Below are 22,657 nucleotides of genomic sequence, written 5' to 3'. Positions count from 1 at the left end.
TAAAGGATCTCACTTCAGCCCGAGCAGATTGAGAGATGCCAGCAACAAAAAGATCTCTCCTTCCTCCCAGCTATGCTCCACTTAAAATGCTCTTGGTATGAACAAATCCTCCTGTAGCCTCTTCTGGTGATGTTATGAATAACCCAGCACAAGAGAGGCTTGAACTAAGGAATTTGGATTAACTTCAGATGTCCCTGGCTGTAGGAAACAAGAGAAACAGATGAACTGGGTCTAAATTCCTACAGAAGATTTAAAATTGGTTCTTTCTTAGTGATGTTTTGGACAGAGCCGATAAGTGATGTGCAGTTATGAGTCATATTTACCACAATAGAGCAGGGGAGAGCGTTTCATGCAACGTTGAGAGCTTTAAAATGCTTTACACTGGAGAGCCTGCATGCCTGTGCTGAGAGATACAGGCTCTGCAATTAGATGTCTTTAGGTGGAGGAGGAAGCAGCAATACACTTGGAGTGGGAGCAGTAGCCCCATTGGCAGCAAAGACATTGGATAAAAGAGCTACTTCTGTGCAGTGTGGTGCAAATCCCCTCCTGCTGCAACTGGGGAGCAGGGGCTGAATTGAGGTGCAAGCAGAGCAGTGATGATGTGTCCCTCTCAGGCATGAAGCAGAAAGAAAAAGGCAAACTAAGCAACTTTTGGGGACTAGAGTTAGGACCAGGTAGCTTCCAGCTTCTCAAAGGGAAGGCTTTGAAAGAGTAGAAATATGTTCTTACGTCAGTCTCCATCACTTGGTGTTGCAGGCAGTGTGGAGGGCACGTGGGAGGCAGTAGGGAGGTTGCTGTGCAGGTTTCTTTAGTGCTTGCACCAGTTTCCAGTGTTGCTTTCCACAACTGCAGAATTGTTTGGGTTTTTTTGCGACATTAGAGAAACATTTCACATTTGGACAAAGTGCTTTTTGCATTTAATTCAGAGATTTAACCCCTATGAATCCATTCCAAGCGGGAAAGAGCGATGATTTGGTGTAGCATTGGTCTCACCCGTGTGGATCGTGCAGCTACAGCCCATGGCACTCTGTGCCACATGTGTGGTAGCAGGGTTTGTCTTTGGGGGTGCTTGAGTGATCCTTGGACAGGAATGATCCCAACAGCTTCCAAGGTAGGTGGTCTCTTTCTGGAGCGGGGTGATGGGATCTCATCAGAGGCAATGCCACATCCTCTGGAGCACTTCCAGCCCCTGAAGTGTGTGGAACCTGTTCATGTGGCTCAACCACCAGACAAATATTATGGTGTCTGACTCTTTGGGAACAGGAAAATTGGAAAAATAGGCCAGGACTGACTAATTTCTCTCCAAGCTAAAAATTGGACTCCTTTAGGTTATGTTTCCCAGAGGAGCTCCTGAGTTCAGTGCTTTTCCTCTCTTTTGAACTGTGTGAGTGAATCAATCAGGCTTCAGTGCTCAGGCCAATAATGTCTCCTATTTGTTAGAACTACTACTTAGGAACCTTCTCACATTGATGCAAGTTTTAACAGCTCGTGGAAACCAAGCAATTCAGGGGGAGGAAGGAGGTAAATATCTCATAAAAAAAAAGTAGAAGCTAAGATTGCACATCGGGATAATGTTTTACATGGAAAACGCCATGGATATTTTAGCTGGTCCCTAACTTTGCATTGTATTAATGACATTAAACAGCACTTGTGTGGGTGTCTTAAAAGATGTTCTGAACTTGTAGAGATTTGTTGATTTTTATAATGATTGGATTTGAATTCTGTGATTTGTAGTGCTTCATTTCAGAATAATTGCATAATCTCTGCATAATTTAAGATTTAAAGTATGTATTTGTAAGTGTTCTCATGTAATCTTTTAATTTATGATGATGGTCTCCTGTAAGAAAGAGAGATTAATATTTTTAATTATTACTTTCCATTTAAAAACATGCTGTAAAGATTCCAAGGCTTTCCTGCAGGGCCTCCACGTAGGCCCAGCACAGTCCTGCCCAGTGTATTTCTGTGGCATCCAGGACAGAGTTTTGTTGCAATCCTGTTACGAAATCTTGTTCCCAAATAGTTATAACATATAAACAGAAAAAGTGCTTTGAGAAAACAGCATCAACACAGGCTTGTTCCCATGCTCTTGTGGATCCTAACATTCCTGCTCTTTGCAGTTTGCAAGGATTATAAGATCCACTTTAATGCACTTAATACTTTGTTATCGTGGCAATTAGAACAACAGTAGTCGCTGTCTTGGTTTTCTTTTGAAGCCCACTGATTCTTTACTTTGGCCTTAATTACAAGTAGTAGAAGAGGTGTTTCTTCAGGGAACTAATTAGTCTAAAAAGCCTGGTTCAGCTTAGTGCCTGAGCACAGTTAGTCGAATGGTGCCTAAATGCAAGTGCCAGTTGCAGTTGTTTTGTTTCAGAACAAACATACATAATTAGTACTTCTCCACGGTTAGGAGTTGTGTTTGCTCCCATCCATTCACCTGTCTTTCCCTATGGTCTGGTTTGTCCAGAGGCTGCAGCACCTCCATTTCCCCAGCCTGGTTTGTATTAAGGTCATGAATTAGAGTAGAGCACTATTGCCAGTTATAACTTGAACAGAATTCAGAGAAAGGTGCCTGGACTTCTCTTTATTTTTCTCTTTTTCTTTTTCACTTCAATGTGACCTGCCTACCAATATTTGGAAAAGGCTGGAAGCAGAGTAAGTGAAAAGCCCAGCTGATAGTGGTTTTCATCATGCTGTGAATAAAAACTAAGCTGTTGATATAGATCTGCTCTGTTCAGGGGTGGTCCAGGTAAATTGTAAGGAAAAATTCCGTTTTCTCAGAGGCTTTTCAATTTATCTATTTGCTTTAATCAGTGTTAATGTCAAATGTGCTTTGATTGTGCTAAAAGCTTTTCAGCAAAACAAACTGGAAGTCCAAAGTTGCGGAGAAAGCCGCAGTCTTCCTGTAATGCAAGTTGTAATGTTCTTTTGAACTTTATTTATGCTGTTTAATAAAGCAGGCAGTGCTATAGAATACATGTGCTATGAATCCAGCTGTAGTGACAGTATCATGGCTATGAAATGCATGGCACATTGATTTGACTTATTGAACTGATTTATGTTTTCAATTTGTTTAAACGACTCTAATGGTTGCAGCTCTGACAGATGTATGCTCACGTTTCTAGTTCTGTTCGAGCCCACATTAAAACCAGAACTGATTCCTTGTTGAAAGCATTGATTTTTATCTGTTCTGTGTTCCCGTGCCTGCAATCCACACGTCAGACTCCCAGATGTGAGTTCTTGTATCATCAACTTTGCTTCCTTTTGGAAAATCGTAGAAACAGTTTCATTGGAAAGCAGATTCTTGGAAGAGTTGCTAAACCCAAATATTTTTGATTTTTAAAGGAAATCAACAAGAAGCTTGAAAGATTACATGTTATGGTATTATTGGTGTATGAAAACACAAATGAGTTATTCAGTAACCATGAACAGAGTAATTACTTTGTAGAGGTAATTTTAAGTAGAATATCTTGTGTAATGGGAGAGGGTTTGAGGCTTCTTTGTATAAAGGTTGCCACTGTACATTATTTGTATACACGAAGAAACGATGAGTGTCTGTATCAGTATCAATTATGGGAGTATCTCTTGAGAGCCCACAAACTCTGAATTTTTCTTGCAGTCCAGGCTGTGCAATGCAGTTGGGAACTGGCCTGATGGTAGAGACCATAAACCAATAATCTTTGTGCCAGATATTATTGCTAAGCTCGTTGTTACCAACGCTACCTTTGGCAATTATATTCTGAGTACTCTCAATTTTATTAACATACAGATTCAGAGTTCTTCACTTTCTGATCATCTGGCTTACTGCCTTTTACAAAAGGTCATTTCATCAGTGAAAATGCAGCCTTAGGGTAGATCAGCTCCCCGATTCCTCAAATATTCAGATAAAATATGTGCTCCTTTGACCTCCATGGGTTCCACTTAGCAAATTAAGGTGCTGGTTTCTGAAGCATTCTGTGACCTCTTGTGTGAAGAAAGGCATTAGGGACAGCTGGAATGATGTCTGCAGGGCCACAGGGACAAACCCCTGGCCCTCTAGGTGGGAACACTCAAGCAGTGACTAAGCCATGTCCATTAGTTCTTTGCCTTGCTCACATATGGGTGTGAAAGGGCAGGAGCCCCTCTTTCAGAGTGCTGAAATGAGACACCCCTTCTTCAAAGAGCCTTGGCTGGAGGCACCTGGGCCCCCAACACTGCAGTTCCTGCTTGGAGGGGATTGCTCTGTGCTCAAAGATCATCTGAGTGTACTTAATTGTCTCTCAGCTGCAGCATGGCAGCACACAGAGCTGCTGAAAAGAGAGAATTGTTAGCATTATGGATGGTATTTATTTAGAGCTGCTCATTGTGCTTGGCACAGGCTGCCTGGGGGCTTGTGAGGAGTGCAGAGCTACCTATGCAGATGGATGTAATTCCTGGGAATGTTTATAGCTGTATAAAATACACAATGAGTCTTAAATTCTTTCAACATACATGGTACTAAACATACCCAAGCTTGTATGAATGTGTTAATTATTTTCATGTATTATGGCTTCCAAAAAGCACAATGTAAATACATGTTTATACATACATAAGTGTCCCTAGGAAAGCATGTCTAAAGAACTCCAGATGAGTGATTTTATGCTCTTAAAATAATAATGTCCCAGGCTAATTCTACAGGCTTTTTATTGCTTTGCTGTTTACGTACATTGCTGAAGACAGTAGGTGAGACTGTCACAGCTGTACAGAGAAATGACATTTATCTTCCAAGTGCAGCATGACCTTATCGTTCATAAGTGGCATTTCCTCTCAGGATAATGAGCACCTTTTTATTTAGGCCATGCAAGATCCACAGTCATTGTATCTGATTTCTACAGCCCATCAACACTGTACACATTACTGTAATTATTGTGGATATTATTTTCTGTTGCATTCCGCTTGCTCTTTGGATTACACTTGGTCCTGAACAGAAAAGGGGATTGAGAAAGGAAAATGTCACACTCAAGTCTTCATGAATATCTGCAGGCTGCTGCATGGCACAAATACGACCACTCCTACAGCAAATGTACTTTTTTATACCCTTCCTGTATGGCCTCCTGCACAAAGAGAGCGAGTCACCATTTTGACATGTACCAGCCTAAGCTGGTGTTGCCCTGAGGTCAGGCACTTTTAGGCACAGGTGAATCTTTGTAGCTGTTTATCTGCTTGGTTAAGAAGAAAGAAAATTTAAACATGACAAGAAGCTTAAAACAAAAAAAACAAGTGTTGACAATTCTTCCTTGCAAATATTTATGTCAGGGAGCTCTCTCTGTCATGCTTCATGTTGCCTTGCCCCAGCTCTCTTGCTTGATTTAACTTTGCCTGCAGCGTTAGGTGTGTGTACTCACTGCATCCCTCGTGGTGCCCACTCACCAGCGAGCCTGGACCCGCCTCTGAAACAGAGCTCCCAACCTCTGAAACAGAGCTCCCAGCCTCTGAGCATCCCACTGTGTGGCAGAGGAGAGGTTCAATACAGCCTGTACCTTTTGTGGCAGGAGCTAATAACTGAGATTATCTCGGCATATGTTCCTGCTTCTTCCCTTTCTCTGCCAAATGGAGATCTTTCATGTTTCTATAGCACAACTTTGCTAGGCAGGCGTTCAGGAGCAAGGAGACTCAAAGGTTTCTAATGGGACCATCAGGCAGTTTCACCTTTTGCCTTGTCAGGCTGCATTTGTTGGAGCAAGAAGCAATTGTGGGTTGCTGGATTGCTTTCCTGAAATGAATTGCTGTTTGCTTCACTCAGAGAAGATAAACACTCGCATCTCAAAAAATATCATCCTGTCTGGCATCTTTGTTGGCAGTCTCAGCAGAAGGGCCAAAGGAAACAAATGGACCATGTCTAAGATAAAATTGCAGTGCTCCCTCTGGAGTTAATCCTTTCAGCCCAAAACTGAGCAGCACTGATGGGATGATGTAAGGAAATAGGCCCTTCTGTTCCTTCTGCTCAATTTTATGGATAAAGAAAAGACTTCAGCCTCGAGTTGATTAATCTTACACTTGGCCCTCTCCTGCAAGATTTTAGAATGAAAATTTAACTGATGGTTGGCAAACACAGAATATGTATTATCCCTATGCAATGCAAGGATGGTTCTCTACTTGTTCTGTTCTTGTCTGCACTGTTTTTTTCTAGCCCTTGCATACTCTTTCCAAACCTTTTTCTAAAGAGGGGAAGATACTAACTGCTGGAGCTTAAAAGTTTGGGTTTCAGGCCATTTTGATAGCCTTCTCCACCTCCCTACAGGAGAAGTTAGTTTGAGAAAGCTGTAAATCTGTGCAGAGCTGGCCTGGGATCAGCCTTCATCTCCATGGAGGAGAAGGGTCTGAGGAGGTCCTGGGCTGCTTATTGCAAACTTCATGTGCTGGGCAAGGTCTGCCATGGAGTTGCAAGGAAGCACTTTGCAGGAGTAGTGAAAGACCTTAAAGCTTGTCAAACTCTTTGGAAGGGGAAACCAGGTGGTTTTCTGCTCCTTGGATTCTGTAAGAGCCTCCTTCAGGCTTGAAAGAAGGAGCATAAGATTAAGAGGACTAATTAAAAAGGATAATTAAGTTGGCTGCTTTGACGAATGCCAGAAAGCTGGAGACTGAGGATGTTGTGGGCAGTCAGACTAGCTGTGGGAAAGAAGAGGAGAATGAACAGACAGTTGGAACAAGAGCTGTGAAATAAAAGTTCCAGTTATTTTGAGAAATGATTATTCAATATTTAAAATGTAGTTTATTAGAAATTTTCCTGCAAATGTTTTCCAGAAACAAGGCTCTCTCTGTGTATGACTCAGATTCTTCCAGCTCTGTTTTTCATTGACATGAGTATTTTCATTTTCTTATGACGTGGATGGCTTAACTTTAATAGTGTTGAGTCCACTCCTGTTATGATGACTCTTAGCACAAGACGGCTGCACGAACACTTCTAGTGCTTCACTTCAATGGCTGCACTTCATGTGTTGAATTTGATATGTAGAAAAGACTAGAAATTAGTCCAAGATGGCCCACAGAAGCTTGACTTCTCACTTAAGACTGTTGATAACCTAAAACCCTTCTTTAACTTGTGGGTGTGGGGGGATCTTCAGGGCATCCTCAGTCTGAAGTGTGTGTGCCTTCTCCCATCCCTGATCCTTCATTCTCTACAAAACTAGAGGCAAAAATGTAGTTGTGCATTTCATACATTTGAATGTCTTCTTGTCTCTATCCTTCCTTCCCACACACCATTCTTTTCTGTTTCTTTATATTTTTACCACGTTTCTTCTACCTTGTCAGCCACCTCCTTCCCAACAAACCATTAAGCAATAACAAGACAAAACAAAAAAACCCCTTACTGTTCCCTTCAAGTGCTTGCCTTGCATTTGTTGCCTATTTATAGCTGATTCATTTAAACCACAGTGGCAGTCAATCAGAAATGTGGTGAATCCTTCTTTCAAGAGCGTGCCAAGAGAGGATCTTTTTAGTTTGCTTGCTTTTTTTTATGATTTTTGTTGGAACCTCTACAGCATGCCTAAATTCCATTGGGATTTATTTATTTTGAATAAATTCTCAAATAAAAGTAGCAGAGTTTTGTTCCTCTTCAAAGAAGTTACAGGAGCATGACCATGGTGTGCAGGGATGTTTGATTTTATTTGAGAGTATTTTACACATTTTTTTTTTCTTCCAGTTGGCATCTTGGACGATTTTTTTACTTTTTCCATCTAAGGAATTTCTTCGGATAGAGAGACTGTTAACCTCTTTTTTTCTTTCTTTCTTTCTTTCAATTTTTTTCCCCTACAACTTCAGGCAAATTCTGCCTCTAATCTGTTTGTAGTACAAACCTGATGGGGTATAATATTGGAATTGTAAATTGTGACTGCCTGTGTGGCCTTACAGAGGTCACATGATCTTTGAGCTTGGGTTTCCCCTTTTGTTGAGCAGGTTGGTGCTACCATCTTCTGCCCTTCATGGGGTGTTGGAGAGGTGGAGGAAGTTTATATAGGCAGATCCCAAATAGCAAGGCAGGAGCTGTGGGTGAGACACTTGTACACCATAGGTGAGATGTTGCATGAGACTCACATTAATAAACTCTGCTGGACTTCTGCTGGTTCCATGGGACATGCTGAGGTGTGGAGCATTGCCAGAGTCTCTGAAGTGAAGCTTGTCTGCAAGGAGCCTGGAAACCACTGATTTTTGCCATACCTGGAAGTGGAAGTGCTACCATTCTCCTTCAAGGGGAGGAGCTCTTTGGTATGGGGAGGTATGTGTTGGGAATAGAAACTTTGCAATTTTTTTAAAATACTTCAAATTACTCAAAAGGACTAAGGTTGTTTCTGCTTTCCCCAAAGAGATTTAGAAAGCAAATACTGTTTTAAAGTGGGTCTCTGCATTTGCCAGAGCATTTACAAAATGTTTTAGCAGCCAATAGATGTACTAGTTTGGGGTTTTCCCCCTTTTTTTGTTCTGCCCTTACTGCTCCTTCTTTTTATGCCATGACACCCTGGCAGGACAAGAATGAGGCAGAGTCATCTGGAGGGCTGACTCAGAAAACAGATACATAATTCCAAAAGTAATTCCTGCTTGGCCTCAAACATGAATATACCTTCTGTGTCAAGGAGTCTCTGCTAACCTTGCCTTGCTCACAGTGCTGTGCAGATAGCACAGGAGCAGGAAGGTACAGGCTGAAGGAGGACAATTATCCTATTTGTTTTTTCCATCTCACCACCCGTGATGGGATTTGATTCTGTGCTCTGGACCCTCCTGGGTCAGTTGTGTTCTGAGCAGCCGTCGGCGCAGATCAGCTGTGCTAAGCACACTGTGACATTTGGAAATCCCTGTCTGGAAGGGGAATTGAGCAATGAGCTTCTGCTAATTATAATAGCTATGTTTAAAATGTGATGTTTGCTTTGTTCAGCAAAATCCAACTATACAGCCTGACTAGAGGCTGGAAACGCTCTGGCAGCAGAGGAGACAGGTCCTCAACGCACGCGATCCCGGGGCGGAAGCAAGGGCAACTCAAGCATTGCTTTGTCAGAGCAAACATTGCACAATCTTGTCCTGGGGGTGGATGTTGTTACCTAGCAACTTCCAAGAGTGTTTGAAATTTGTTGGAGACCCTCCGAGGCTTAGGCACTTTCCCCACTGTTCTCCTCGATGCCAAAACCATGCTGGCTGTCATTTCGCAAGCCACGGGTAGTGCTGGCTGAAACCCCTCCTTGACCTTTATTTGAGCTCAGACAACCAGTGCAGTAGTGCAGAGAACCAGAGCAAAAACCAAACTTGATTAAAATTAACTCAGAAGAAAACAAAGGTTTGATTTAAACATGGATCTTCACCCAGCAATGTTTGCTGGTTGGCTCACAGAAGTTGCCCAGGGAAATGTGTTGACGTGCCTGAGGGCTCCTGTTGGGAGTGTGTTTGTGGGGACAGCGGTGAGATATCATTAGGACAGAGCTCTCAGCACACACATATCATTAAAGACATCTTTTCTGAACTATCACCACACACCACCAGCTGCCAAGAGCCTTGGGAAGCTTAAAGGAAGGTTCTGGCCTCCTCAGGGGTGTGAGGTCAGTGTGAGTTGTTCAGTAGCTTTGGTATAACAGTTAAAGGGTTAGTAAAAATGACTGGGATATGAGGAGACTTCAATAAGAAGAAAACTCTGGCTATGCTGCTGCTTAGCTTCCAGTATTCTTTGTTTCATTCAACTACAGATAATCTTTTGGGGTCTAATCCATGCCCAAAACTCTCTTCCTCACCACTGCTTCAGTTGGGGCAGAGGCTTTCCATCACTGCTATTTTTGTCAGAATTTCCATTCAGATTCTAACTCCACTGTAAGGCTTCTTTTAACTCTACTAAGTACTAGTGTTTCTTTCCAAAGACACTGGGCATCCACTTGTTTCCTCAGAAGCATTGACACCCTAAGGCTCTGGGATGTAGAGCCTCTCCTCAGCAAATAAGAATATTTTCCAGGTATTCAGCTGTCAGCTCAGTGGAAAGAAAATGTTGCTTTATGGTTGGTAGACTGACAATAACTCTTTATCCCTTTAAATTAAAAGTGACACACTCACATAAATCATTATAACAATACTGTGTGCAAACACTCTGCCTGAGTCCACAGGAGTTATGAGATGACAGTGAATTGGGGTGAATACCCTTATTCTTGACTTTGAGAAGTGCACTGACAATGAATCACTCTTAGTGATGAGATGCAGCAGTGCTGACTCATCGGGCTGAAATTAGAAGGGCTTTTTTAGTTAGAGATGTAATTCCACCATTTTTTCTGATGAACGGATAAGAGTGAACATTTTTGTTGACTAATTTACAGTTTTCATCAATAAAATGCTGTTTCTTTCCCTCTAGGTATCAAACCTAGTTGGAGGCAACTCACGGGGAGAACTTAGATCCAGAGGTGCTACATCTATTTCAGAGTTGGGTCTGGTATCCCTTCATTTCACTTTTAGAGATTTGACCACAGCACAGTGAAATTAATTCTCTTTAGTGTTCTCCAGATGATTTGTATTCCTTTACCTATTTGCTATATCCCTGTGGAATGGGCTGATAGTCTCCTAATATTTTTGAGTTGCACTAATATATTAATAATCTGTTTTACTCCTGGCAAGAGATTTGTGGCCAATCCTCAGCAGACAGATTTAATGCCAGTTTATCTTTCTGCAGTTGGGTTAAAAATTTTGCTGTGGGGAGCAGCAAAAGAGAAGAGACTCCCTGCTACATCGGCACACTCAGCTGCTTTTCTGAGGTAGGAATATTTCTGAGCCCACAAAGAGAATATTAGTGGCAGGGGCTTCTCTGAGGGGTGTCCCAGTGATGGGGAATGACTCCTTTGGAGAGTCCATCAGCATCCAGCAGTCACCTGTGTGTGTCCTGGAGATGCTGTACAGGCCGACTGCATCATGCTGGAAGCAATTGGCTTGGCAGAGTTTCATCAGTCAGGCTGCCCTTTGCTGTTGAGGAAGCAGCTGCAAACTCACATTTTTTGTTTGGCACTGTATTCTCTCCCCAGGGACTGCAGCACCGTTTGATTAGGATGGAGGGAAGGAGACCTATTGCAAAAGTATATTATTCCCAGCAGAGCTGTGCTAATCTTTTTGGTCTCTGTGCTCCTTCTTAGCAAAAACAGGAGGAGAGAGGAGTTGCTCCTGGGATGTTGCTCCTTAGCCTCACCTCAACCTCAGCTGCAGCTTAGAGACTAAAACAACAAATAATTGTTCTTGTTTTGAGATGTTTTTGCAAATGTAAGGCTCTTTTGTTACCTGAGCCCATTATTTTCCTCCCTACCTGCATGCCTTTCAGTCTGGCATGGGGCTGTCTGATCTCCAGGGACTCATCCTTTCCTGAATTGAATGCTCTGCATTTTTCCATCTCCCAGTTTGCTCTGGTGCTGTGTGCCTTCCCTGGCAGCATCTGTCTGGGAAATCTGCAAACAGCGTTGATGTAATAGATTTAGAGAAGTTCAGAGTCTTTCTCCAAGTTTTACATTTTGTTGGAGTTGTGAAGGTCACCTTTGCTTTGAGGATCAGGGAGATGAGGTTGCTGCCACTTCTGAACGTGTTGGTGCTTGACTTCTGCACTTAATACGGTGCTTAATCCTTTTAGTGCCCCAGTGGTGTGGCCCATCCGGTGTGGTTTGTGTCAATAGTGGCACCTTGTGCTCAGAGATTATCCTTGATTGAAGGTTTCTGAAGAGCGAGTATTATCTTTACGTTAGAGAGGGAGAGAAAAGAAGGAGTTTCAGAGTTTAGTACTTGGCCCTGGGTCTCTCAACAGTTGTTAGACAGAGTGGGAACAAAAAGCCAGGTCTCTGCTGCAGGACTATGCAGCTTACTTTAAGCTAGGTCAAGTGATTTGCCAGGGATAAGGACTTGGGCAATTTCTGCTTGGAATCCTGTCTTCCTCCTATCAGTTGTTCTACAGTCACTTCATTAGCACCCTTTTCTCATCATCTAACCAGAGAGAGTTTGGGGTTATTTCCTTATAATAAGCTTACTGTCAAGAATTCTTGACGTTACTAAGTGATTGTGTCTCTTAAAGAGAAGGAGAGAGATTGGTCTGTCCTTGAGACTTAAGAGCAAGAGAAAGGTTTGGTTATTATCCCTTTGTCCAGTAAATCTTGATAGAGTGTTGACAGGAGCCCATATCTTTGCTAGAGGAGATGTTTTCCCCATGTCTTCGGTAATTATAGCAATGACTTTGGCAATTTTTCAATTTGCAGTATCATTTTTTGTTTAGCACCCAAGAGTCTTTGCTTTATTCCTCTCACATTTTGGTAACCAGCTGGTTTTTGTCTCTCACTGGGGGGCGGCATTTCCCTGCACAAATCCAGTACAAAACTGGTTTTCGGAGAAGGAGCAGCTCTTGCTTCTTTGATGAAAAACACTCTCACTGCTCTGCACAAAGCAGTGGCCTTCAGTCCCTGGGTCTTGTGGTTTGCTGTGATGACCAGGAGCGTGAGTCCCTGGGGATGTGGGACATCTGGCTTACAGGCATTCTGGTTTCCTGTGTTTCCTGTCCTTGCTTGGGGTAAAATTAAGGACTAAATTATATGGAAAACCACATAAGCTGTGGCCTGAAACACATGCTTTTCATTGAGCTGTAAACCTATCCTCATAACATAAATTATGTCAGTAAGTAATGGTCTCTGGTTTGCCTATTGCAGCTTTTCTGCAAGTTGGATTGAGTGTCATTTCACTGAATCCAAACTTCTCAAACACATTCAGAAGTTATTGGGGAATTTTCTTTTGCACTTTTGCATCCGACCAAGCCCCCTGCCACCTCCAGTCCAGCTCCTGGGAGATAACATGGTGTTCTGGATGCTTTTGAGACAGCAGCAGAGTTTATTTGTAACTGTTCTTTCCCACTTTATAAAGCATGTGCATTTGATTTTATAACCAGGAGAACTTTCTTGAGAACAGCAAAAAGGAGCCTGTAAAGCAGCAAAGAAATTATTTTAGCAATGGCTGGTACTCAACTATCTTCCTGATTGTGATCTCAACTGATGCAATTTTGTGAAAGATTGGCAATTTCAACTACAAACATCAAAATATGTTAAATTAGAAATGACCATTTAATCCAGTGTAATTCTGTAGTGCAGTTCAGACATGCTGAACCAGTCCTGTGCTGCTGCACTTGGGCAGTGATGATGTGTGGTGGGTTGAAGGCAACAGGCATTGGCTAACATGGGATAAATGGATATCTAACTTTAAAGTATAAACAGGGAAATGGATTCAGGAGCTGTTGAAAGCTGAATCCCATGGGTGAGATTTCAGATTGAACACTAATGAAAATTTCATTTCAGTTCTCACAATATTTTAATATGCTGGATCACAGCATGCAAATAAAGTGAAGTCTTACTGCAAGTGGCTGATGAGTTACTTCTGTCTCAGTCTCTGCCACCCCCAGAAGTAATCTGTCTGTGGCTTTTGTGAAATCAAAGTTTTCCTCCTGTTTTTCCCACAAATAAGCCAGAGTCTTATTATTTGTGTTGGAGGTAATTAGTGACTGCAAAGTTCTCTTCAAAGTGTTCTCATCCTGTTCCTGTGTTGTTCCATGTAACTCATCAGTGTGGTGCCGAGGCTTTATGTTTTCAGACTGAATTGAATTCTAAGTGTTACAGTCAGTGCTTTCCTTATCAGAACTGTCCTGGGAGTGCTGCCATGTTTTCAGGTTTCCTTCTTTATTTCAGCTGCAGCTTCTAGGCACCTTATTTTCCATGTGTCTCCTGAATCTGATAGAAAGAAGTGATACTGTGGTTCTTTTCCCTTCTCACCCAGCCTATGGCACCAGGTAAGATTTGCTGGCTTGGGCCTTGTATAGGTCACATTGCTCTTTAGCCACACAGTAAGGCCATCGAGCTGGAGCCAAGAAGCTTCATCTTCTGTCTTCTTTTGTAAGTGATCAGAGGAATGAACCACTGTGAAATTACCCAGGGAGTGGGAGGCAGCCAGCACAAGGAAACTGAAGTGATTTGGCATGTTAGAACATACAAGATTCTGTATTTCTGAGATCGGTAGCCGATATATCCTTGTAAATTTGAATTGTGTGTTAACTTTCTCAAAGAGGAGAAGCAAGAATTTATCTTAAAGTTAATTAATTTGAAATAGCTATTAATTAACATTATACCTAAATTTGCGAATTATCACACTTGACTTGAATTTGCATACAACTGTTGCATATAAAATACTTCTAAGGGTATCTTGGACTTCAGCAAGCTGTAAAAATGCCATTTGTTGCAGCTGTGTTCCATCTTTGCCAGGCAAAACCTCCTCCTCCTCCCCTCCCCTGCAGAGGTGCTGCCCTTCCAACAAGTGGCTTTTCTTCTGAGGACCCACAGTTGGGATTTATAGCTGTGAAAGGACAACCCCAGCATAGGCAGCTGTGTATATTCTCAGGTATTTCACCCTGATGAGGAAGAATAAGAATTGTTCTTTTTAATTTGAGGTAGTGAATGTTTCTCTGCCTAGTAAAGCACTGATGTATTAATGTGACTGTTAAGATAATCATGTTGTTTGATGAAAGCATAAGACTAAAATGATGTTTCCAAATGAAGGCTGTTACGATTTATTCCCCGTATGCAGCACACATAATTCTGCTTCCCTAACTCTTTGAAGCAAGCTTTTATTTTATGGGGTTGGCTGTTGCTGCTACTGTGCTGTGCTGTACCTATGAGCTACTTAATGTGCCACATCGAGGAGTAAATTAATGCAGGTCCACAAAGAGAGCGTTTAGATTTGCTAATTGCTTGTAGAGCGGAGGGTATTGTTGTGTAGAGAAAGACTGTTCATTAGAGATTGAGTAGTTAATTTTTCCCTACAAATGAGGCTCACATTTGAGCTGTTTGCCTATCGGTCAGGGCAGTCGGCTCACGTTCAGCCCCCGGGGAGGAGGGGGGGCTGTTGGTGCAGTGGCTTTAACAGCTGCATTGTCACCACCAGATTGCTTTAGTTTCATTCATTAAACCCTCCCCGACCAGCCTCCTCCAGCGCCGTCAGTGAAGGCTGACTTTTGGAAGGTATAGAAGACAAATTATTGATGCAGGGAAGCAAGCTAAACAATTCAGAAATGTCTCCTTGGAGCTGAATCGGTTCCTCTCCTTGGAAACTGTTCCTGCTCCTCTTTCAGCCTGAGCTGCAGTGTCCCGGCGAGGCCGGAGCACAGGTTCTTCCCTTCCTGCCACTCTCTTTTGAGGATGACAATCCACTGACAGTAGATTAGACAGTGTTGTCATGTAAGATGACTATTTTGAATTGACAAACACTTTTTTTGAAAGCTTAAAGTAATTGACTGAATACTTGAGAGGATTTTTTTCCCCCCTACTTCGCTACTTGATTTTCTTTTACCTGGTTGTGCTGCCTTCTGTGGGTAAACTGCACTTTACGTGTATTTGTATATCTGATTCGTAATATCTGTTTGCATATCAGATTTCTTACTGTTTGAGCTCAGTGTTCTGTGGGAATTGAACATGGGTATTAAGTAGAGGGAATTTCCTTGGAGCTTTAAGTTAACTTCCGTGCACAGCCTGAGAATTCAACACAGAAGTCTATCCTACTGAGAGATTCCTGAGATACCAAGGTGGATGTGATTGACTGAAAAGCCCCTAACACAGAGCTGAGCTATGAATAGAATCATGGAATGGTTTGGGTTGGAAAGACCCTTAAAGATCATCTCGTTCCAACCCCCTGCCATGGGCAGGGACACCTTCCACTATCCCAGGTTGCTCCAAGCCCTATCTGCCCTTGAGCACTTCCAGGGATGGGGAATCCACAGCTTCTCTGGGCAAACTGTGCCAGGGCCTCATCACCCTCACAGGGAAGAGTTTTTTCCTAATATCTACACCTACTCCTTTTCAGCTCAAAGCCTCTCCCCCTTACCCTGTCACTACATGCTCCTCAGGTAGGGATGTGGCTTTTCCCATTGTGGAACTCTGAGATGGGACTGGCAAACTGCTCCAGCATCTGCTGGCCCCCCTGTGCCTGCTGGTGTTGGGGCATCTCCTTCCCACCCACCCCGAGGGGCTCAGGTCCATCGCTTGTGCTTTTGTTGTCTGGAAATGGCCAGAGATGACTAAACCAAGAAGCCCAGCAGTTCATTCCTGAAAGGATAAGTTCCAAGAAACAACATGATACTGTTTCTTTCAGGTCTTTTCAGGCAAATGCCTTGGAGGGGCTGGGAGCAGGGGCTCAGCAGGATGCCAGGCACCCGGCCAGGGCCCTCTGCAGCTCCTTCCTTCCATGACTGTGGGGGCTGGCAGCTCTTCTGGAGCACTCTGATTAAGTGAGATGTGGGGATAAGTTCAGAGCCTAATTTCTCCTTCATAATTAAAAAATTTGTGCATCTGTCATGCTGCTGGTGATTAGGTTGTATTTTCTTGTGGCCTAGAAGGAATATGGCAGTGAATCACTTTGCAAGCAGCTGTCCTCGAACAGCTGAGCGAGGCTCAATATTTGATTTAGGCTAATAAAAAGTCTGGGGCCAGGGCTGATGTTTACAAGCTGGATGTGGTAAAGCATTCAGATCAGCTGTGAGTGCAGCCTGGTGAGTGCAGACAGCGGGGACCCCACTGAAGGTTTGGGCTTTGTGTTGTGCTTCCCCACCTGCCTGCATAGGTGGGCACGGACAGGGAGCAGGAGGGACCCCACTCTGGACTGCAAGTGCATCTGACAGCATCAGCTGTGCTGGAGAAGCCTCCTTGTCTCCAGCTGCGTCACTCTAACAGCTCTCAATGCATTAAATATGTCCCTTTTGCTCTTCTGTGAGTGTTGTAGTCAAACCATATGTTTAAAAATCTTTTAATCTTCATAAATCATTTCTTCCAGCAGTCTGGTAAGTTTAGTTGCTGCTCTCTGAATTCCCACTAGTTACTGACTCTTTCCCTTTGAGATGAGCTGCCTTGAAATAAATGCAATGAAGAAAACCTACTTTGTGATTTAGTTCTTATCTGATTGCTTCTCCAAATCATATTGATCTGCTGTTATCATGCTGCTGGCTTGGACTTGCTGTCCAGGTTTTGCCTCTGGGTCTCTGCTGGCATAGCACCTTGAAATGGTTATTTTCCCCAAACCATATTATATATAAGATAAATTATGGCATATTTCCTGCTTGTATTTTTGATTTCTCCCATTCCTTTGTATTATTTCTCCCCTGTCTAAAAGGTTTTTTCATCCTCTTCCTGAAGTAAAATGTGTCAGTCTTTTGCTATCCTTTTTTTTTTCTGACTTTTATCAAAGTATTGTACTTTAAAATGCTCTCATACCCATCTAGTTAAACAGGCTCTTAGGGTACTGTTGTCTTGATATTATAAAGAAAAATATTTACACTCTGAAGGTGACCAGAGCTCGGCACAGTGTGGTGGGTTGATCCAGGCTGGGTGCCTGGTGCCCACCAGAGCTCAGAGGATTGAACCATGAGGGAATTCACACTTTTTTTCAGCGTGAGTTACTCTGTGATTCTGTAGGAGTCTGTGTGAACAGGAGTCTGAACAGAGACATGACCCTCAAATTCAGGAATGGTAGATACTGTAAGAAAATACGTAATTTTTAATGTAATCCTTAATTCAGTGTTTCTTATATCTGGTTTAGAATAGGCTACTGGTTCCCACCTGAAGGTCATTTTCATATAGATAAGGCTAATAAACATACAGAAAAGTTGGGGTAGTTTTTAATTAAAAATATTCAGTTGGTCTTGAGATGTTTTGCAAAGTTTATGCCAGCACCTCTCCTAAACAACATCTCTGAGGGCATGTTTTCTAACTCTCCCAAAGTGACTTTCTCCTGACTCCCACTTGCTGCTGTCATTGTACCTGATTCAGTAGCAGTGGGGAAAAAATCTTTCCCAGGTGTCTGCAAATTTATAGTTTCCTGACGTTCCGGCATCAAACTTGGTGATAATTTCATTTTTTCTTCTCACTTGCTTGTCCAGTCACTCCAGTTTTGGTTGGGGCTGGCATCTCCTGCGGTGTTTAATGAGTGTGTTTCATTCTCCTGTGCCAGGTCTCAGGCTTGTATTAAAACCCTTTTCATCCTATTTGAGTGTCTGTTCCTTAAATAATGTCACATCATCCCCTGCCCTGCACAGCAAGGAGCTGAAACTTTTTCAGTTTCCACTGAGCTCTGGGGCCAGGGAAATCGTGAACTGTTTGGTTGTTTGTTTGCAAAATGATCTGCTGTTTGTTTTGCTGTGCTGAACCCTAAGACAGTAATTTTTTTGGTTTGCTTGCATTTCGGTGCAGTTAGCCTTCAAAGCTGAATGTTTTCCTTTTCATTGTTATAAACTGCTTGCTGTTTGTTTGCATGTGGTACTCAAAAGACCCATTTCATGTGTGGTGAGAGATTGTTTGAGGGACTCCAGAGGGTTTTAATGATATTTGTTTGAAATTATATTAATTAGTTTGTAGGAAAGTTGTTTTTATTTCTTGTCTTTGTTTACATAGTTTAAATTAGCTTCTCTGTCATCACTTGTGACTACTTTTTGGGCTTTCTGCTAAATAGAGAAAGGCTTATTGCAGGCTAGCAGAGTGTTGGGAAATTAAAGATGTGGGAAGTAATAGCACTCAACTATTATATGTGGCTTCTCTTACCCATCTCCAAAATACCCATTTTGTTTAAAATCCTTTTTCATAAACAAAACTCTGTGAAAAGATCCTTCTCTGAGTCGAGTTTCTGTTTCCCCCCAAATTATGCAGGAATAACAGAAGATATTTCTGCTCGTTTGAGAATCTTTACATTTCAAATTTCTTCTTAAAAAAAAACACAAACAAACCACAAACTCTTGCACTGGGATATTTTCCTCACAGAAATTCAGGAGGTTTATGTTACAGAGCAGATTTTCTCGGTGTTTTACCACAGCAGCTTGGAAGGCTTCCAAACCCAATCCTGAACCCCAGAACTTCAACAAAACATTTCCTGTGAAGTTACCTTGAAACAAACACACTCCTTTCAGGAGCTGTGGAGCCAAATCTCTTCTTTCTCTCAAGTTAAGCTTGGCAAAACGGGGTGGGTTTTAGACCACTCCTTCTCCAACTTCCAAAGAAATGGATGTGCTGTCTGGACCATGAGATGGAAATTTGGACTAGCTAATCTAGGGGAATTCTTCCCTGCAATAAACCTGTTCTTTCTAGTGTGTGTAGGTTACAGGTTACAATCTCGTGGATTGGGATGCTGATAAGACAGAGTAAGATCCAACACTTATAATTGTTTTCCAATACTATGAAAGTCCTAGTGTCTTTGGTGATTTGGGGGGGAGGAGGGATGGGGGTGCTGTGACAGGGTGCAGTCTTGTTAAACTTCCAAAATTACATCCTAGACTTAATTTTCTATTTTTTTGTGTCTTGAAGGCTCAGCTGTCTCAGGTTTTGGAAGAAGTGGGAAACCACAAGCAAAGAGCAGAGATGGTAAGTGTTCAATTTTTGCTTGTTTTTTTTTTAAATTGTTTTACAGGGCGATAACATATGCAAAGTTCAGTTCATTTAAACAATGGATCAGTTCCAAATATTTGGAAATTAATAGCAAATAAGCATTGTAAAAGTTTGTGTTGCTACTGCCTGTCTTGGCACTCCCTGTCTCCATACTCACCTCAAAAAAGTGTTGGATGGGATCTAGTGGCCTGTCTTCCTTTTTTTGGCAATTTCTTTTCTCTTCAGCAGTTCTAGATCAGAACCAAGCATTTAATTTCGTACTGAATTAACTCCTTTCTTTGGGGGCCTTTGATTCAGTCTCAAGTGTGCAAAGAACAATGAGATGAGCTACGACAGAATTATCACTAACTATTTTTTTGCAGTATCTGTTAATTTTCTGCTGGGTTTGTCTATTTTATTGGCACTTCCCTCAAGGACCAAAAAGAACAGAGGCCACAAAACCAGACAGGGAAGTTTATGTGCAGTTTCATGACTACTGTGTACAATTACTCATAATCAGGAATAAATGAGGTGTCAGCATTAAGCCATTTCGTGAGCCGTTGTTTTTGCTAATGGGTGAATTGTGGGATTCCTGCAACTTTTTCTAGTCACAAGAAAAACCTGAGCAGTATCCAAGACGTAGAGACTCGTTCTGTAGATGTGATTAATTTTATTACTAATAAAAAAATGGGCCTGCATCAGTGGCAAGTAAGTAGGTGCTAAACAGACATCTGTTCTAAAATCCAAATCATAAACCGTGGTTTCAACCATGGGTCTTTTTAGACTTGTGCTGAACTCTAGTAGGGCACTGGAGGGCAGGACTACCGTGCCCCTGCTGTGCTATTAATGGGTTGCCATACGTCTGTTGGTATCTTTTTTTTAAATTTGTGCCTCTTGCTGTTTCAACATCAGATTTTTCATAATGAGAGCGTTAATTAATTCCGGTTCTGGGGTGGTCTCACATTGTGGGCAAACATTTTTGTATGCCCAGCTGCTTTCTGTGGTGATGCAGTTCACAACTGATACTTCCAAAGAAAACTGAATTAATCCTATTTACCATCTGATCTCATTACGTGCTGCCTTGTTACAGTTTCAAATTCTATACAATCAATTTTGCATTGTGTTCAGTGGATATATCAGAGGAAAAACTTGCTGTTGTGTTTTTAATGTTCCGATGCTTTGGGGTTTTTTTAAACATTTCAGAGTTTTTCTTTTGGGCTCATTAAGCCTGGGTTTTGAGTTGTTTGTTTGCCTTCAAAAATTTGTTGTATTAAACAGTCTAGCAGAGAGCTGGAGAAACTGGGGCTTCTGGTGTTAAAGCATTAATTGGTGTTGTGCAACATCCATCAGCAGAGGATAAAGCAGCAGTCAGTGTTCGCTGCCTATTCCCAAGGGTTTCTCAGTGGAAAACTGCAGGTCTTGTGATCTTCCAGTAAAGTTTACATCAACCTCCCATGAACAGGCTGTTTTCTGTGGTGCTTTAGACAATGGATTGCAGATTGTGAGGTGTGGGCTGTATTCAGCAGTTTGAATTTTGTTCAGTAAATACAGGAAAATTGCTTCATACAGAGGAAGAGAGAGATTTATTTTCCCCCCCTCTTTTTCCCTTCTGAGGGAAAGCCTGGCAGTATAGTGCCTTCTTTCCACTGGTGGTGGATAGTTCTCCTGCATCCCCAGTTGAAATCTCCCTTGTGGATAAAGTTATGTCACTCTATGTCTTCTACAGTGTTGGCAGAGACAGAGGTCTGTCCCCTTTGGGTGGGGCTGTTCTGTAGCTGCCTGCCCAAGGGCTCCTGTGGATATACCATCAGTCCCATTCTCCTCCCTGCCATCCAGCAAAATGTTCTTTATATGGGTTTTTCTCCCCCTCTCCAAATCAGTGTCTCACCTGGATGGCCTTATTTTCATACTCCTTTAGTTGTGACACTTCAGCAAAATTATTTGCCCGGTTTGGATTCCTGACATCTCACCTTCCTTTTCCTGCCTTTTGCCTGTGAGCCTCCAGTCTCAGTTTGATGCTGAGTGTCCGTGGCTGCAGGTGCAGACGGGCTCATCCTGCTCTGGGTGCTGACAGATGTGGGTATTGCTTTTCATCAGCTCTTCTGCAAACAGGCCCATGGCTCTAAGTGGAATGGAATAAACACCTGTCAGGTGCTATCATACAGTCTTTGGGCTGCTTCTGGGATGAACCTCTGTGCAGGTGACATCTCTGCTGCCACCCTGAAGAGAACTGATGGCTTTGCCACCCTCCCCAGGCGCTGGAAAGGAAGGGATGTGCTGTGGGGCTGGTGAACAGGCTGACTGCATCTCACTGAGGAGTTTGGTGTCTTCCTTGTGTGCACTGGGGGCATCTTAGATGCCCTGGTAAATAATTCACTCTTCACATAGCAGTATTTAAAAGTAAAATACTTGTGGGATAAATCTGATAGGATCGTGGCCTCAATAAAAGAGGATCTGCAGGCTCTGTGTCCTTGGAGGAGAGGGCCCTGGTTCAGGGAATTGTGTTCATGGGGACAGTATGAAACAAAGGGTGGTGTGTGCTGTAGGGGACACTGTGCCAGGCTGGGGCACAAGGTCCTGCTATAGGAAAATGGGATGGACTCACCTCACTGACTGTCATGGATAACTCCAGCGTGGGATTTCATTGCTTGTCAACTAAAAGCCAGTGTGCTACTGGTGAAACGAAAAAAAAAAAGAAAAGAAATTTAAACATCTTCAGTTAATTGCAGTTGACAAGACAAAGGCAGTTTGACTTTCCAGTATTAATTAGCAAACCCATACTAATTAGCTTGTATAAGCACAATTCATGCTTCTTTCCCTAAATGCAATTAATACTGCAACTGAAGACGTCTCTGGGCTGTGCTGCTGTATCATTAACATACTTTGCCCTAATTAGACACGGCCAGTAGTGGCTGGAGAAATGAGTTTGTGATTACAACCATTAAAAAATCCTCTAATATTTTATATCCTTCAGGGAACTTGAACCTAGAATTTATTTTTTGATTTAAGAAAAATTACCCTTATCATTGTGCTGTGTAATTAACAATGAAACTTTGATTTTCCTCTCCCTCTATCCCTTCACTTGTTTGTTTTTCTTTATTCACAGTTCAGGTGTGTTCCCACTGTAAGGGAACAGTCTTCTGAGAGGTGATACATAACAGGTCACCACTCTGATAGGGCTCAGGTCACTGGGCTGTCTCACAGATCTGTGGGGTTTGTCTCTTTTATTTGCTGAATGTTTTTTATTGTGAATTTTTTTTTAGTGCCTAGGCACACTT

The 22,657-nt window shown here is 42.4% G+C and overlaps 1 protein-coding gene across 4 annotated transcripts in view; it reads left to right on the top strand.

The window, feature by feature from the left end:
• The window catches only part of MAD1L1 (mitotic arrest deficient 1 like 1), a 354,867-nt gene that overhangs the window by 150,965 nt on the left and 181,245 nt on the right, over positions 1-22,657 (top strand). For all 4 annotated transcript variants that reach the window (XM_064673155.1, XM_064673156.1, XM_064673158.1 and 1 more), the window contains one exon: positions 19,320-19,376. In XM_064673155.1, the coding sequence (XP_064529225.1) occupies positions 19,320-19,376 (57 nt within the window). The remainder of the gene's footprint in view (positions 1-19,319; positions 19,377-22,657) is intronic.

The sequence above is a fragment of the Pseudopipra pipra genome, chromosome 16 (assembly GCF_036250125.1).
Source record: "Pseudopipra pipra isolate bDixPip1 chromosome 16, bDixPip1.hap1, whole genome shotgun sequence".
Lineage (NCBI taxonomy): Eukaryota > Metazoa > Chordata > Aves > Passeriformes > Pipridae > Pseudopipra > Pseudopipra pipra.
Note: the sequence above shows the minus strand (reverse complement) of the source record. Positions and strands in the feature narration are given on the sequence as shown.